Raw genomic sequence first — 16628 nt, 5'->3', positions numbered from 1 at the left:
AGAAATGAAAAGAACACTGATCTTAGAATTAAAAGACCTGAATCTTTCCAGACTGTACTTACTAGCCATGGGACCATGGGCAAGGCACCAATTCTCTGTAAGTCTCAGTTTCTTGGATATTCTAAAAACTATAACCAATATATTTCTTAAGCAAAGGACTATGAAAACCAATCTATCATGAATGTCAAGGTACTAAATTACAGACAGTACATTTAGGATTCTATAAGGTAAAGCTCAAATTCACTATTTTATTAATCCTACATCAGGTATATCCTTGCTAGTAAGAAATGACCCTTTTGGGGCTCATTAGACAAACTCCTAAAATTCCATTTTGCCCTCTTTTATGTTCTAGGGCTATCACTTGCCTGTTAAATGGAACATCTTGGAGGATCCGGTCACTGCAAAGTGAAAGGAGGCAATTCTTCTGTAACTAAAGAATCAAAGGAAGGGAAAAGTCCTTATTAAATTATTACTTTGTTATTTTTTAACCAGAAGTTAAAAAAAGGAAGACAGATTAATATAAACCAATTATTTTTTACATCCTTTATTATGACCTCCTACTGTTGAAAGACTGACTTCCATTGGACCCATGTAAGTCAATGTACACACACTCACGCTTTGTCTTTTTCATTAAGTGAGAAATAAAGTAATAGGTAGGTTAATTCTAGCTAATCTCCCTCTATTCTGGTTACTTGTCATTTGTTTTTGAAGATGATGACAAAGATAATGGCTAGCAGTTTTGCCTGGTGACACAACATCAAGGAATTTAAGTCATTCTGCTTTGAAGATAGTTTGACTAACCTAGAGCACATGGGGCTAGCATTTTAAACACTGGGCACTAAATAAAGAAGGACTGATGAAGATTTGGCTCTATTTTTTTTTTTGAGATTTATTTATTTATGCATACAGAACTGGGGTACAGGCCAGAGGTGCAGGTGCAGTGAGAGGATTCACCAGAGACAAAGTGGGGAGCAGAACAGGCAGATCAACGAAGTACACTGCTGAGGGGAGCAGCAGGCGGGTCAGGAGAGGTCTGCCGCACCATGTGGGTCACCTCCGGGGCAGGTCGAAATCTTGCTGAAGTGGCTTTAGCTTCTTAGTGCTGTGCTTTAACCCAGTGAGCCACCAGGGAGGACCCTGGCTCTATTTTTTAAATAAAGCACTGTAATTAAACAAAAGTAAATGAGAATATAAGTCATTCACCAACAGAGTGAAGGTATGCCAACATAACGGAAGGTACTTCAGGTTCTTCCCATCAAGCAAAATGACATTTACGATATGGGTCAAAAAAAAAGTCATAATGCATATTTCTAATTTCTTAGAATTAGAAATTTGTAATTGGAAAGATAGCTTTCTAACATTTTTAAAAGGCTTCCTGTGTGTAGTTGGAAGATCTCTTGTCTAAAAAAGACAATATAAAAGTTCACTCACAGCAAGCAAAATCAGATTAATATATAAAGCTGTTACAGAAATAAAAAAAAAAACAGATATAAAATTAACATCCTATTTGTTTCATGGGAGATGTATAGAGACTGTATAATAGAAAATACAAAGCAATACTAAATTTCAGTATGTACTGAATAAATCAAACAATATAATTAACTAAGAAGGCTTCTTAGGACGATTTATATAAACTAGAAATGGTCAAATAATGGGATGATTTACATACCCTAAAATATGGATAACCACCTGTAAGTTGAGTGAAAGAAAGTGCTCTTCCCTCTGTACCACCTGACTTCACTCTTTTCCCTAAGTGATTTGAATAGGATACATGGAAATGAGAGGAGGCAATCTTGCTATTTTTATTCCCTCTACATGGGAACACTATTCTTCCTTATTTACATGGAAAACGCCCTATTTTCCTCAACAGTCTAGCACAGGGTAGTTACTACCTTTTAAGGATGATTTCTTAAACCTCATATTGTCCTGAGTGCCTTTTCTGTGCTCCCAATCACACTTATTTCTACCTGTACTTGCCACTCTATACTGCACTATGTGCTCTGCATTATTGTGTCTGGATACACAGAACTTAGCACAGGTATATACAGTTTGAACTCAGTAAAAAGGTACACTTGGTTGAATTAATGATTAACCTTGTAACAGCAGGTAAGTTTAACTGCATCTATATCTTACCACGTCTGAAAAACACAGTCAAATACAGAAAAGGTGAAGATCTTCACCACAGTCTTCACATTCTGTCCAGTTTTGATTCTGGGAGTTACAGCAAGAAATTTCTAGGGTGGACTTCACCAAATCTAGGCCCAGTGTGGATTTTGCTGACCTAGACTCAAGCCACAGATAACTTCTTTTTTTTTATTTTTATTTATTTTTTTAACTTCTTTTTTATTTTAAACATTGATTTATTATGTATACAAGAGCTAGGGTGTAGGCCAGCAGTGCAGGGAGTGATAGGATTCACCAGAGACAGAGTGGGGAGCAGAAATGCGGATCTACTGAAATATACTGGGGGGAGCAGTGAGCAGGACAAGAGAGGTCTCCCATGCCATGCAGGTCAGCTCCCTGGCCAGAGATTGAACTTGTGCTGCAGTGGCTATAGACAGCTTCATAGTGCCCCACTTTAACCTTATTGCAAAAATTTTAGAGTTAAAATAGTAATTCATAGCAGCATTTTAATTTTCATCCTGAGGATTGTTATATTGGTATATTACCATACTATTAGAAATAGAAAATTCATGATTTATTCATTTCTGTACTCTGCTACTTTATAGTACCTGGTTTATAATAGATGCTCTATGCCTTCTGCCAAAGTCATCACAAAATTAGGATTTTGGTGAAAGATGAGTTTTCTGTGACTTGAACAATTTTCTCCACCATTTGGATTTAAATACTTCTAGGCAAAGAATGTACTCTTCAGTTTTTTACTTCTGTATCGTCCTACACTCACTTATGCCATAAATTTGTTACTTTACAACTCACAAAGGCATTTGAATGTCCAGCCTTTGTCTTCTTAACTGTTAAGGGGGAGGAGATAGGTAGCAGACATTAAAATGACTATTTGAAGGGGAGTTCTTGTATGCTTACCTGCTGGTGATTGGGAAAGTGTTCCATGGCCTTGAGCAATAAATGGGTCACATCAGCCAAGAGTCGGACAGGCATTCCTGCTGCTAGATCTTGCTTGGTTAAGTTAAACACACAAGCGCTTGCAGCCAGTTGTACAGGCAAATTCATAGGATGGTTTCTCATCCCAGTAACCACAAGCTGGAGAAAAAAAAAAAAGTTTAATCCATTAAATAAATACAAGACTTTTTTACATAGCAATATTATTTTTACACCTATAATAATGTCAAACATGTCTTAAGCATTTTCATCATAGCCATGTGCAAAGAGCCTAGGACTCAGCAGTTACTCACAAATACTTTGCTCCTGCCCATGGTCTAGGCAGGTATCAACTTCTTCAAATCCAGAGTTACATTCATTAGAATTTTTTCCTATTCAGATAACTCAGCACTGTGTTTCCAAGACCTAGTACTAGTACAGTGTCTGCTATGTGGAAAGCACTAAATAAACTCTTACTGACTTGAAGACAGTAAACCAGTAGCAAACTTAATTTCAATACCAGCATCCAGTTTCTTGAGGCTACTACAGTGAATATAGTACAATAAAATCTAGTCACTTCCCTCTGGCCTACAGAACTATTTCTCACTTTTTCTTTCTCTTCAAATCTTCAACAACCCCCCTGCCTGCCAATCTTTCCATCAGCTGAAGATCTTGTTTTTAAGTACACTGAGAAAATTGCAGCAATAGAGAACTCCAGGTCCTAACCTCTGCATGCACCCCCTACCAACAGATGTACACATGGTGCCTTCCTGCCAAACCACCAGAAATTACCCTTTTGGGTGCCTCTCAAAAGCACTCCCAAGACCCTTTCCTTTTTTGTCTATTCAAGGGCATTGCTTCAGCTGTCCTCCCCTCTCATCATTTTATTTTATATTGGACCAGTCAATCAGCATACAAGGCTGTTTTTCCCTCCCATTCTAAAAGGAAAAAATACACACAAAAAGCCTTCTTTTCATCTCATCTCCTCAGCCAACTTCCACCTTTTCCTTGGTTCCCCTTTCTAGTAAAAAATCCTTCTTAAAATGCCCTATATTCTTTCATTTCTCTCTGTATCATTAACTGAATGAAGGGGTAAATGAATAAATATTTCACATTATGACTAGAGGACTAGTTCTTTATTGCTCAGGTTCATAGTAGCCAAAACCAAAAATAAAAGATAATGTATATACCAAGTTACAGTGTTCTCTGGACACTGTATGGAGGGGGTATAATACACTGGGGATAGAATCCTGGAGACTGAACTATTACTGGGTCCTATCCAAGGATTCCATTCTTCAAATTTAAGATCTTGGGAAATTAAGATACTTCTGACCTGGTCCCGCTGGCCATAGGGTTGAGTCTTAGCGCTATCCCTCGATCATTGCTGAGGCCAGATTTCAATCCCCCTCCAGGGAGGTGACCTACACATGGTACAGCAGATCTCTCCTGTCTTGCCTGCTGCTCCCCTCAGCGGTGTATTTCAGTATATCTTCATGTTCGTTCCCCACTCTGTCTCTTGTGAATCTTCTTACCCCCTGCACCTCTGGCCTACACCCCACTTCTTCTATGCATAAGTAAATAAAAATAAATCTTTCTTTTTAAGGTATTTCTGACTCTACCACTGACTCAACTCAACACACAGACCCTCAGTTACACAATCTTAAAAGAGGATAAAATCTATCTCTTGGGATTGTTGTATGCACTACCAAATATAATATGGTGTTACATTCAGTAGTTGTCAAAATTAAAAATTAGATGGGGTGATTATTTTTTTTTTAAAGATTTATTTTATTTATTCATCCCAAGAAGAGCTGGGGTGCAGGCCAGGGGCTCAGGGGGTGAGAGGATTTACCAGAGACAGAGTTGGGAGCAGATCAGGCAGATCTACTGAAATACACTGCTGAGGGGAGCAGTGGCGAGACAGGAGAGGTCTGCTACACTATGTGGGTCAGCTCCCTGGCAGGGGATCAAACTCATGTTGCAGTGGTGGCTATGGATAGTTTCAGTGCTGAAACTTAAACCCTTGTGCAAGCAAGGAGGCCAGATGGGGGTGATTATTAAAGATGCAGATCTGTACCTCATTCAACCCTACCAAATCTAAACTTCTTAGGGGTAGAGTTAACAAATATGCTTTTGAGCCCTCCCTCATACAACTATGCAAATTTCTGTATTTCTGGTGGCAAAGTACCATATTTTTACAAATATTGTCCCAAGCAATTAACAAAATCAAGAATCTTCTTTTGCCCTTCAAAAGCTACCTTGGTTAAAATATGTTAACTGGGCCCTCCCTGGTGGCGCAGCGGGTTAAAGCACTGCACAGAGAATCTAAAGCCGCTTTTGTATGAGTTTGATTCCCGCCTGCCCCCGAGGCGACCACATGGCGTGGCAGACCTCTCCTGACCCGCCCGCTGCTCCCCTCAGCAGTGTACTTCGTCGATCTGCCAGTCTGCTCCCCACTCTGTCTCTGGTGAAGCCTCTCGCCGCCCCTGAGCCTCTGGCCTGTACCCCAGTTCTGTATGCACAAATAAATAAATCTTTAAAAAAAAAATATGTTAACTGGAGAATTTAATGTGATTAGTTATGAGAGCACATGAAGCTCATAAATGGCATGAAAAAATGCTTTATGGAATTTCAATACTTTTTCTTCAAAAGTATATATGGAGGGCTCTCCCTGGTTAAAGCACTGCATTATGAAGGTCTTGGAAGTCACTGTAATGTTAAGTTCAATCTCCCGCCAAGGAGCTGACCCACATGGTGTGGCAAACCTCTCCTGACACACCCACTGCTCCCCTCAGCAGTGTATTTCAGTAAATCTGACTGTTCTGCTCCCCACTCTGTCTGTGGCAAATGCTCTCACCCACTACCCCTCTGTCCTTTACCCCAGATCTGTAAGCATAAATAAATAAATCTTTTTTTTTAAAAAAAAAGTATATATGGAGGACACAAGGCTAATATAAAATGCTGGGTCTTGATTGCAGTTATATATTTCCATTTTCTACTATAGCTGGTGAGAAAATATCACATGAATCATAGATTTTTGGCTTTTAAATATGCACTAGAAGACTTTTTATATTGTTTAATGAGACTACTTATGAAACTTCAATGACAAGATGCAACTATCTTACTGTTGCTAATAACTGAAATTCTAATCAGTAGCATTACAAATAAAAATCAAAGACTAATAAAAAATTTTCATCAGCTTTCTTCATAACACAAACATCCATCTAGGGAGATAAAATTTAAAATTTTCATATCCAGTTTCTTAGCCTTACCTTTAAAATTTCTGGCTTTGTTTTTTCCATCACATGAGTCAGGCTAAAAAGGTGAAAAAGAGCCTCCCGGACAAAGAATGCGCGTTCACTATACCGCTTCAATGCTTCTGCAATCTGAATTTCATTGGCTTCTCCAGATACCTTTGAACAGAGCCAGAAAATTAGTTTTTAGGATTCTTTTCAATCCTCTAATTTTCTCTATCTAAACATCAATTATATAGATAGACCCCAGAACAGTTCTGTAAAGGCATGAAACAAATGAGAATTATTATTTTCCAACCCATCAAAACAAACATCCTATGAAAGCACACACATACTAAAGGGATGTATATTAGATAGGCCCAGAACCTCACATTATCTTCTATACAGCATCTACAATAAATCTCTAGTTCCAGTGTCCTCTAGAATGTACCACTTACAAGACCTTACCACAGGTTTGAGGCTCCTATTTGCCTTTTAAGGTAATCTTCTTCCTCTAACTTACATTGTTACAGCTACTAGCCTATCCCCTCCTCTAGATCTTTTGATAATCTAAGCTCTTCCCCTACCCTAGGCCATTTTTTATATCTATGTAAATAGATACACATTTATATATCTATGCACATACAGATACACTCTTACATATATGTAAACCCATACACACAATATAAGTGTGTATATGTATATCTGTATGTATATAGATATATAAAATCTCCTCTTCAACTAAAATCTTTCCGTCTCTCTTCCTAATTTCCTACCAGTTCAAGTTGTTTGACATTTCTTAGGAATGACATCCCTGACCCATCAGTCTAAATCAGTCTCCTAATATATGTCCTTTATAGCTATAATCATAATCCTTCTGGCTAGACCTTCTGACCCATTTACAACCATATCCCAACAGTCAGCATCATATGTGGCATTGATTAAAGAGCCAATAAGTGTTCATCAAATAAATGTATTACTTAATTTTCCCAGATTTATCAAACTCCCATTCAGAGTCAAAAGGTTCTATTAATAATTAAATATATCTAAAGAAAGAAAAAAATTAAGTCTATCTAGGAATTTCCCATTTACATACGTTAATACATTTATCTTAACTGTGGTTCATATATCATTAAGTAACAAAATGTATTTAATCAGAAGGGATTTTTATAAAGGTCAAGTAATAAGTGAAAAGGAAGTTATTAGAATATCATCATGATTCCCAATGGATTAATATTGAGATACTGAATGTTAGTATCTGCTAACATCATAGAAAGAAAACCAACTAAATATTATGTACCTTTAAATGAAAGAGCACAACACATATGGTTATTGCCAAAGGGATCAAACATGAATATGCTTAAGCTTTCAGGCACCAATTTGCAGAAAATACAAAACAGAGAAATAAGCACCATGAGGGTACAATAAAGAAAATCCAGATTGAGGGAAGCTCTAGAAATCTAAAGCACTGAGCCTTTAATAGACAAATTATAAAGAAAAGAAAGGCATGGAGAAGCGTACAAGTTAAAAGATACTCTATAGACAAGTGATTTTGAAAAAAATCAAGATTAATTAAGTGCCTAGTTAAAACAGTTGGGTCATAAAACTGTAAAGAAAAAACATGATTATTATTAAAGTCAGGCCCCCAAGATTAGAGGAGGACATTGTGATTAGGATAGGGCACAGGCAAGAGCTTCCAGGGAGCTATTAACCAGAGTGATGATCTCAAATGCATTCACCTTACTTTTACTCATTAAGCTACACATTTGTTATTAGCCGTCTTTGTCTTATATTACAATAGGATAAAAAAACATATAAAAACTTGTCCAGAAATTATCTATGTTCTTATTAAGTTGAAATACTGAGTCTTTTTTGGCAGTACCATTACACAGAATGACTTGAATAAACAAAAACTGTAAAATCATCTTACCTAATAACTAGGTTTTATATGAACATATATATCCAGGTGAGAATATGCAGTTTTGAGAAAATAAAGGTATGGATTAGGGAAACATTTCTACCACAAGTATGATACCCTATAAATATTAAACATGAATTAGACTACAATACAGATGATACCAAGCGGCACAGGACATCTGTAAGATTGTAGAGTAACAATGGAAGTTCCTTTACAAAATGCTTTTTAAATTTTCTATTTATGTACTATGTATATATATATATATATATATACATATATATATGTAATTTGGCTATGTATTCACATATACAAGTAGTTACTGCATAATAAAATTATTTCAAGTGTTCAGTTTTTTTTATCACCTTGAACTGTTTCTTATAAATTTTGAAAGACACTGAAATATTATATGAAATAAAAAAGACTGAGAGGGAAAATACATAATAATGATCTCAGTCAGATATCATGATCTACATTTGACTGATTTCAACAACTTTATATGAAATATCACCTCAAGTTATCTTTTTTTTCTTAAGACTTTTAAAAAATTTATTTATGCATTCAGGAACTGGAGTATAGGCTAAAGGTATGGGGAGCGAGAGGAATTACCTGAAAAAGGCAGGAGCAGAACAGGCAAAATACACTGCTGAAATACACTGCTAAGGGGAGCAGTGGGCGAGACAGAAAAGGTCTACTGCGCTATGTGGGTTAGCTCCCTGGCCAGAGATTGAACTCATGCTGCAGTGACTGCAGATAACTTCATTGTGCTGGGACTTAATCCCTTGCACCACCAAGGAGGCCCTAAAGTTATCTTTTAATGTAAAATCAAATTCTGTTATTGGAATATTTGCTAACAGAATAGTTTAGCCCAATTTCATTGCCAGTATGTTTTATTCCATGTTTTGCATTTACCCAGCCATAATAAACCCTCAAATCAAGCAATCTGGCTCCTCAAATGATAAGAATCTACAATACAATCAATTTTATACACTAAATTTTTAAAAAGGGAGAAAAAAGGAAGCATCAGTATGTAGTAGTTTCTGCAAATAGTTTAAAACAGAGAAACTATCTTTAGTCACCAAATTAAACCTTATTATGTAACATATGAATTGACAGTAAAATTCAATATCCTAAGGAAAGTTCTTTTAGTACTCTACATAACTCATCAACATCTATCACTGGACGAAAGCTACTTGTAAAAGTGTCCCCTCTCCACTAAATTCAAGAGCAGGGACACTAACGCAGACATATTTAAAAGAGACTTAGTATAATGTTTTTTTTTTTAATAGACCAACTCCTCTGCTTAACAATTGTAGGCAAAGGGGGGGGTGGAATTCTAAAAAAAATCTTTGGCACCTTCATTGTATGTTACTGTGGTTCAATATAAGAATCTTATTTCAAGGAAGAAGTCTCAGCTGGATATAAAAGACCAAGCCATGGAACATTCCAACTTTTATTAGAGATCTGGGGGACAAGAAATGATAAAGGAAAATGAGAATGAGTAGCCAGAAAAGTAGGGAGGAAAATAAGATATGGAGGATATCTTTGAATGAAGTTTAGAAAAACCTGTTCTGTTCAAGGAAGACATCTGTGCCAAAGGCAACTTTAGATCAAGTAAGAACTAGTACTGGGTTTAGCATATTTCTAGTTATTCTTAGGAACTGGGACCCACAGCAAGACAGACAACCAGTTTCCAGTTATGGAAGTGTAGGTTCAGGACACAGCTGGTGACAGAAGGGAAAAGTGGGTGGGAATCAACAATGATAGAGCTGGAAATTTTATGGTAAGAAAACCCTCTGTGTTGAAACTAAAAACTGAGAGGAAAGGAAAGAACCAAGTAAGTAGAGACAATGATATGTAGCAAAAAGGCACATGCTTTGGAATCAAACAGTCTAAGAGTAAAAGGGTAGGCTTTAATACAGGCATACCTTAGAGATATTGTGGGTTAGGTTCCAGACCACTGCAATATAGTAACTATCGCAATAAAGTGAGTCATATGAATTTGCTGGTTTCCCCAGTGCATACAAAAGTTATGTTTACACTAGACTATAGTCTAAAAAGTGCAACAGCATTATGGCTAAAAAATTGGTGTACATACCTTAATTAAAAAATACTTTATTGCTAAAAAATGCTAACCATCATCTGAGCCTTCAGCGAATCTTAATCTTTTTGCTGGTGGAGGGTCTTGTAAAAAACGCAGTATCTGTGAATGCAATAAAGCAAAGTGCAATAAAACAAGGTATGCCTGTACCAGCTGGTTGTGACCCTCTTGCTGAGGACAATAATACCTCCCTCAGAGAATAAATAATACATATGGATGCCATAAATAAATCATTTTTATAACCACCCACCTATGGTACAATATAATGCCTTATAAGAATACTGGGAATCACACTGTCTCTATTTCTTGCATCCTGTAGTGTGGTCTAAAAGATGGAGGCATGTAATGCAAAAACAGCCAACCCAAGCTAATTTAAAGCATCAAAATATTAAGACATTCATTTCAGACAACTTTTTCATCAATCTTGCTAAAGTGGACAATTCTTAAAAAAGGAGATGTGGCAAACTAGCTCTCTGTAACATAATGGTTTTCAGCTCTCAAGTCAGTATCCAAGTAACTTAAAAGGAACTTCAATTTTTGTATACAGTTGAAAAAAGGGCAAAGGTCCAATGAAAACAAGTTTCTCAACTTTGGCTGTATATTGTAATCACCTGAGGAGCTTTAAAAAACAACTCCTTGTGGTTCTAATAGTTCAAACTCCCCAGGTGATTGTTGATTAAAAAAAAATTCCCAGTTTTATCAAGATATGGTTGAAATATTAACACTGCATAATTTTAAGGTATACATGATGCTTGGATACATGTATGTATTGTGAAATTATTACCAAGTAAGGTTAACATGTCCATCAACTTATTTAATTACATACCAGATGATCTGAATTGTAGCCAAGGCTGAGAATCACTGCTTTAACATTTACAAAGGTGAAAATTAAAAGGGAGGTATTTCCCAGGGCCAACATTTTAAAGTAATAACAGTTTCACTTGTGAAATAAAACTTGTTTTATGGAGACACTGTAGAATACAGATGTCCTATTAACCTCAATCTTAAAACTTAGGCTAATTCACTCTAGGATTTATTTGGTCATTGAGAGAGAGAGACAGCAAAAATCATACTGCTCCCAGATCACAGCTATTACAGAAACTTTGCCTGAAGATTATTTAGCTTAATGTATCAGAGACACATTCCTTTTCTTCTTCAGGCAAATCAAGCTCACATCTTTTGGGAACTCTTTCCTCATGTCCTAGAACACAGGGATTTCTCCCCTTTAGTTTTAACAATTCTTTACTATCTGACCTATTTGTCAGACTATTAAATAATATTAAAACAGTAATTTACATTTTCATGATTCCTTCTATCAATAAGCCCTGTGCCAGAAATCTATCTTGTTCCATATAAGCTGGCATAAGTTCCTCATACTTCTATGAATATTCTAATGCAGCTACAGTGTTGTTCCGCATCTGGCTTATAGTGTTTGCTCCATCTGGGATTGGCCTACTTCTCCAGTTTCATCACTGCACTTGATTCTCTACTGCTGAACTCCTATCCCAGTGGCCTTCCTTCAGTTCCTTAGATGCTCCCTACTACCACACATCCTCTACATGCATTATGTTTTGTGCCTGGAATGTTCTCTACCAAACTACTCACCCTCAAGGTCTTCATTCACTCATCAATTCCTCAAAAAGATTAACTTGTCTCTTTGTTAAAACATTTTCATTTAAAGCACTGTGTATTTTCTAGAATCCTAGCACTATACAGTATACAGTATATGTATATATGTGTGTACTCACACATATATGCATATGTGTAATATAAAAATATGTATAAATATAAAAATACACACATACATATTTCAAGCACACACACACAGCACATGACGTCTGATTGTCTGACTTTAACACTAATTACAAGCTCCAAGAGGAAAAGATTAAATTTGTTTGGACTCACCATCAAATCCCCATATCTAACACAGTGCCTAGCACAGAGACACTTGATAAAATATTTTAAATGAATGAAAAAAAATGACTCAAGATGATTTTTTATATTCTAATCTTAAAAACCTAAGTTTACAAATAATATAAGACTGAGATGCCATACATGGAACATTAACCTTCTCCTTTTTGGGGGACCAATGATGTTTGCTTAAAAATGATATCCTGCTATGTTTGGTCACAATATCTACTTCTAGGCCTGCCCTGACTGTTTCAGGTAAGATCAAAGGAATGCTTCTGCTTATGGGAATCAGAGAGATGCCGATTCAAATATTGGTTCTAATTAATCATAAATCACATAATCTCTATGAACTTATCTTTCTCATCTATTGAGTTAAACTTGTAACAAATTTATCCTTCAAGGTCTTACTCAGAGACCATCTTCTCCATTATGTCCCTCAAGGACAGATCTCTCTAAAATGTTCAGAATAAGTCTCCCCAAGATACCTTAACATATAAATTGTGTCCAGCTGAGGTCAAGTGAGGTCCTGCAAGCTCCTTTTGCTATTCCTTTAACTGTCCAGAAGAATAAAAATTAGGCATCTCACTCTAAATTAAGAGTTATTATGAGAAATAAATTTTCTACCTGCGAAATCTATTTATGTGACAGGGCAAATTACAAAACAACAGGTCTTTGTCTTGAGTACCCTTCCTTTCTTCTTGAGGCCCAGGCCCCATCCCACTTCCTAGTTCAGGATATTTACCACCACTGTGCTTCCCTGGCATTGGAAGCCACATTTATGTAGACTCTCTTCCTAAATTTGAGGTTAATTTGATTTGATATTCACCCTATCCAAGAAGGAGCCAATAGTAAGGGGAAATTCCCTTTCCTGGCTAACATGCCAAATTCTCCACCTAGGAGAAATTTTATCTACTCTCTCATAACAATTACACCAACCCTTGGCTTCCAGTTATTTATCATGACATTATCACCACTTCTATTAGAACCTTGGTGGCAGATTATATGTTTTTTTCACCTTTGAGTCCCAGGTTATCTCCAAGTTCAACAGGTATTTGCTAAACTGAATTCACATCATTAACCAATAGAAATCTTAAGAAAAGCAAAATTTTACCAGCTCTACAACAGAGATCTCCCTGGAGAGTTTGGTCTCCCAAACTAGTATCCTTAGTTTTTTTCAAGTGAGCCATTAGAAATGGTATATATAAATGATATAAAATATCTAAACATAATCATAACGAAAACTATATTTTGAGGGTCTACTGAATAACCTGTAATTTAGATATATAACTACAAATCTTCAGAAGAATTCTACATATGAATACCATTTGTCTGATAAAGAGTTAAAAATAAAAAAAATTACATCATAGCTTATTCTGGGTCAAGTAAGCTGGGATTTTAATTAGGGTTCTTTCTCTCTAAAGCAAGGTTTTCCCACTATACAATGTGTTATTTCATGAACATGTCATAAATTATTAGACATTAACTTAAATGGAGTCTTATGCAACTAAGACACTGGTCATTCTGACACAATAATACATTTTTAAAGTCTAACCTTCAAATGTCCTTCGCCTGTGAGGAATTCAGAGTAACCAGCATCAGTGGCCAGCAAACCTACAAACTGCATACTGGGCCTTTGCTGTATAAAGGCTTCAACAGCTTTATCTGTCACATGCTTTCTCCCAGAAACATCTAGGGAGACAAGGTTGGGTAGGATGTCTTTTCGTTCTAGTAAGCGAAGAGCTATGTCTGATGTAAATTGTTTGTCATCTGAAATATCAAGATGATTCAGGTATTTTAGTTCCCGTACAACATCCAGTATCTGGGTCGTTGTCATTTTTAAACATTTCAAGTGGTGCATGGTTAGGGACTTGAGTCGGTCTTTGCAGGCCAGCAGAGCCGTGATGTCTGTGATGGAGGTGTTAGAAATATCCAGACTCTCTAGTCTTGGCAAGGAGGCCACCTCAGCCAGGTCTTCATTATAAAACAGAACATTGGTGATGCTTAATGCTCGAAGGCCAGAAAGTTGGCTGAAGCAGCGCTCATACGGATCTTCAAGGGAGAGAGTTAAAGAGTTCAGCACTAGGCACTGGAGATTCTGCTGGATCCATTTGTTACTGCCAAGCCCACTGATGATGTCTGTAATCGTGATGTCAGCATTCACACCTGTGGCATCGAGTTCCACTAGTTTGTGGTGGCAGAAAGCTTTCCGGAAAGCAACAGCAGAGATCTTGGCTTTACGAATGCAAGCTCGTTTTAAACGCATCTGATTGCCCCTAAAAATTCCTACAGTTCCATCATTCAGCAGACCTGGGAAAAAACATGTAGCATGTTAACTTCTAAACATGGTTTAAGAGGGCCCTCCCTGGTGGCACAACAGGATAAAGCTCAGCACTACGCTACTATCTGCAGCCACTGCACCATGAGTTCAATCCCCAGCCAATAAGGTGATTCACATGATGTGACAGACTCCGGTACTGCCCACTACTCCCCTTAGCAGTGTATTTCAGTCCATCTGTTCTGTTCCCCACTCTGTCTCTAGTGAATCCTCTCACTCCCCACATCTCTGGTCTGTACCCTAGTTCTTGTATGCATAAATAAATTAAAATCTTAAATAGCTAAAATTTCCACCATATTGTACATTTCCAAAGCATTCTCATGTAATACATTTTATTTAAGATACATAATAATTTAGTGAGGTAGAATAGTATCATCTACAATTTATAGATATGTAAAGTGGGGCTCAAAAAGTAAAAGTTTTCCAAGATCACAGAGCAGCAAATAGCAGAATCAGAACTGTGGTAGACATTACTGACTTTCACTAACATCTGGCTCTCAACTTCCTGGATACATGGACAATTACATTTCTTACCTTACCCTTGGAACTGAGTAAGTCCATGTGCCTAATTCTAGACAAGACTGTAGAGTGAAACAAGTGAGAACCACTTGTTTGCTAGGCAATCTTCTCTTGCTATGACAAATGAGGAGTTTTCAAGTTATAAACAGTGTAGCTATATGATGTAGAGCCTCCATATGCCTTGATCCTAGGGCAACCATGGAGCAGAATTCTCCCAGGACCTGCAACATTTATTTATCATAAATGAGTAATAAGCTGTGCATCAGGCCACTGGATCTGGGGGTTAATTTGTTACCAATTCTTTTCTAGCCTTCCTGTGAATGTACTGTAACACATTATAATACACAAATAACAGGTGGCTTCCCTGGTGATGCAGAGGTTAAACTCTCAGCACTATGAAGCTATCACCAGCCACTGAGGCATGAGTTTTATTTGCTCCCTGGCCAGAGAACTGACCCACATGGTTCAGTAGACCTCTCCTGTCTTGCCTGCTGCTCCTCTTGGCAGTGTATTTCAGTCAATCTGCCTGTTCTGCTCTCCATTCTGTCTCTGGTGAATCCTCTCACCCCCCCATACCTCTGGCCTACACCCCAGGCTTTGTATGCCTAAGTAAATAAAATCTTTAAAAAAAAATGCACAGAAACACATTGTATGCACACATATTTAGCACATTAACATCTAGAATTCATTATTAAACCACTAGCTAGTTCCACACACTACATGACATAGAGGTTATTGCTTCTCCCTGTCAGAAGAATGCAAATTAAGTGGGCCCAGCAGCCTCTGAAAACTCCCTTAGATATAGACACAACCACCACATAATAGTGCAAGATGCTCTAGAGTCACATTCATCCCAAGAACACATATCAACGAACCAACAGTTACTGTGAAAGAAGTAACAGCCATGCCAGTAAAATGTAGCATAAGAACAGTCTGCAGTCTGGAGGAAATGAACAGTTGGAATACAGTAAGTCAATAGTATTGAGCCAGAGGAAGAATTCTTAAGTAGCACCTCAGCATTCAAACTAAGGATGTAACAACCAGCTAGTCTCCCTTAAATTAGTGCTAAGATTGGGCTCTCCCTGGTGGCACAACGGTTAAAGCACCACATTATGAAGCTCTCTAAAGCCGCTGCAACAAGAATTTGACCCCCACCCAGGGAGCTGACCCACATGGCATGGCAGACTTCTGACCCGCCCGCTGCTCCCCTCGGCAGTGCTCTTCGTCAATCTGCCTGTTCTGCTCCCCACTGTGATTCTGGTGAATCCTCTCACCCACCACATCTCTGGCCTGTACACCAGTTCTATAAGCATAAATAAATCAATCTTCAAAAAAAACTTAGTTTTAAGATTTTCTGAAAAGAAATACTACTCTCTAGTACATTTTTCAGACTTAATTACTGTTAAAGAATTAAAATCAAGAAAAACCTTTATAATGGGCAGAGGATGTCAGTGGACACCATCTAAGTCTAGACTTTTACAATTATCTGGCAGAAATGAGGGGCTCCTCACCATTCCTGCTGGGGTGGTATCACAGGAAGCCTAGTGGAGGAGAGCC

General features: G+C 37.4%; 1 protein-coding gene across 1 annotated transcript in view; it reads right to left on the bottom strand.

Annotated features, from left to right (window-relative positions):
• Nucleotides 1-16628, bottom strand: part of ZYG11B (zyg-11 family member B, cell cycle regulator) — a 57688-nt gene that overhangs the window by 22654 nt on the left and 18406 nt on the right. The window contains exons 3-6 of the mRNA XM_004679018.2: nt 13770-14524; nt 6330-6470; nt 3043-3219; nt 366-430 (exon numbers count right to left, since the gene is read on the bottom strand). Of these exons, the coding sequence (XP_004679075.1) occupies nt 366-430; nt 3043-3219; nt 6330-6470; nt 13770-14524 (1138 nt within the window). The remainder of the gene's footprint in view (nt 1-365; nt 431-3042; nt 3220-6329; nt 6471-13769; nt 14525-16628) is intronic.

The sequence above is a fragment of the Condylura cristata genome, unplaced genomic scaffold, assembly GCF_000260355.1.
Source record: "Condylura cristata isolate star-nosed mole 26May11 unplaced genomic scaffold, ConCri1.0 scaffold00008, whole genome shotgun sequence".
Classification (NCBI taxonomy): Eukaryota; Metazoa; Chordata; class Mammalia; order Eulipotyphla; family Talpidae; genus Condylura; species Condylura cristata.
Note: the sequence above shows the minus strand (reverse complement) of the source record. Positions and strands in the feature narration are given on the sequence as shown.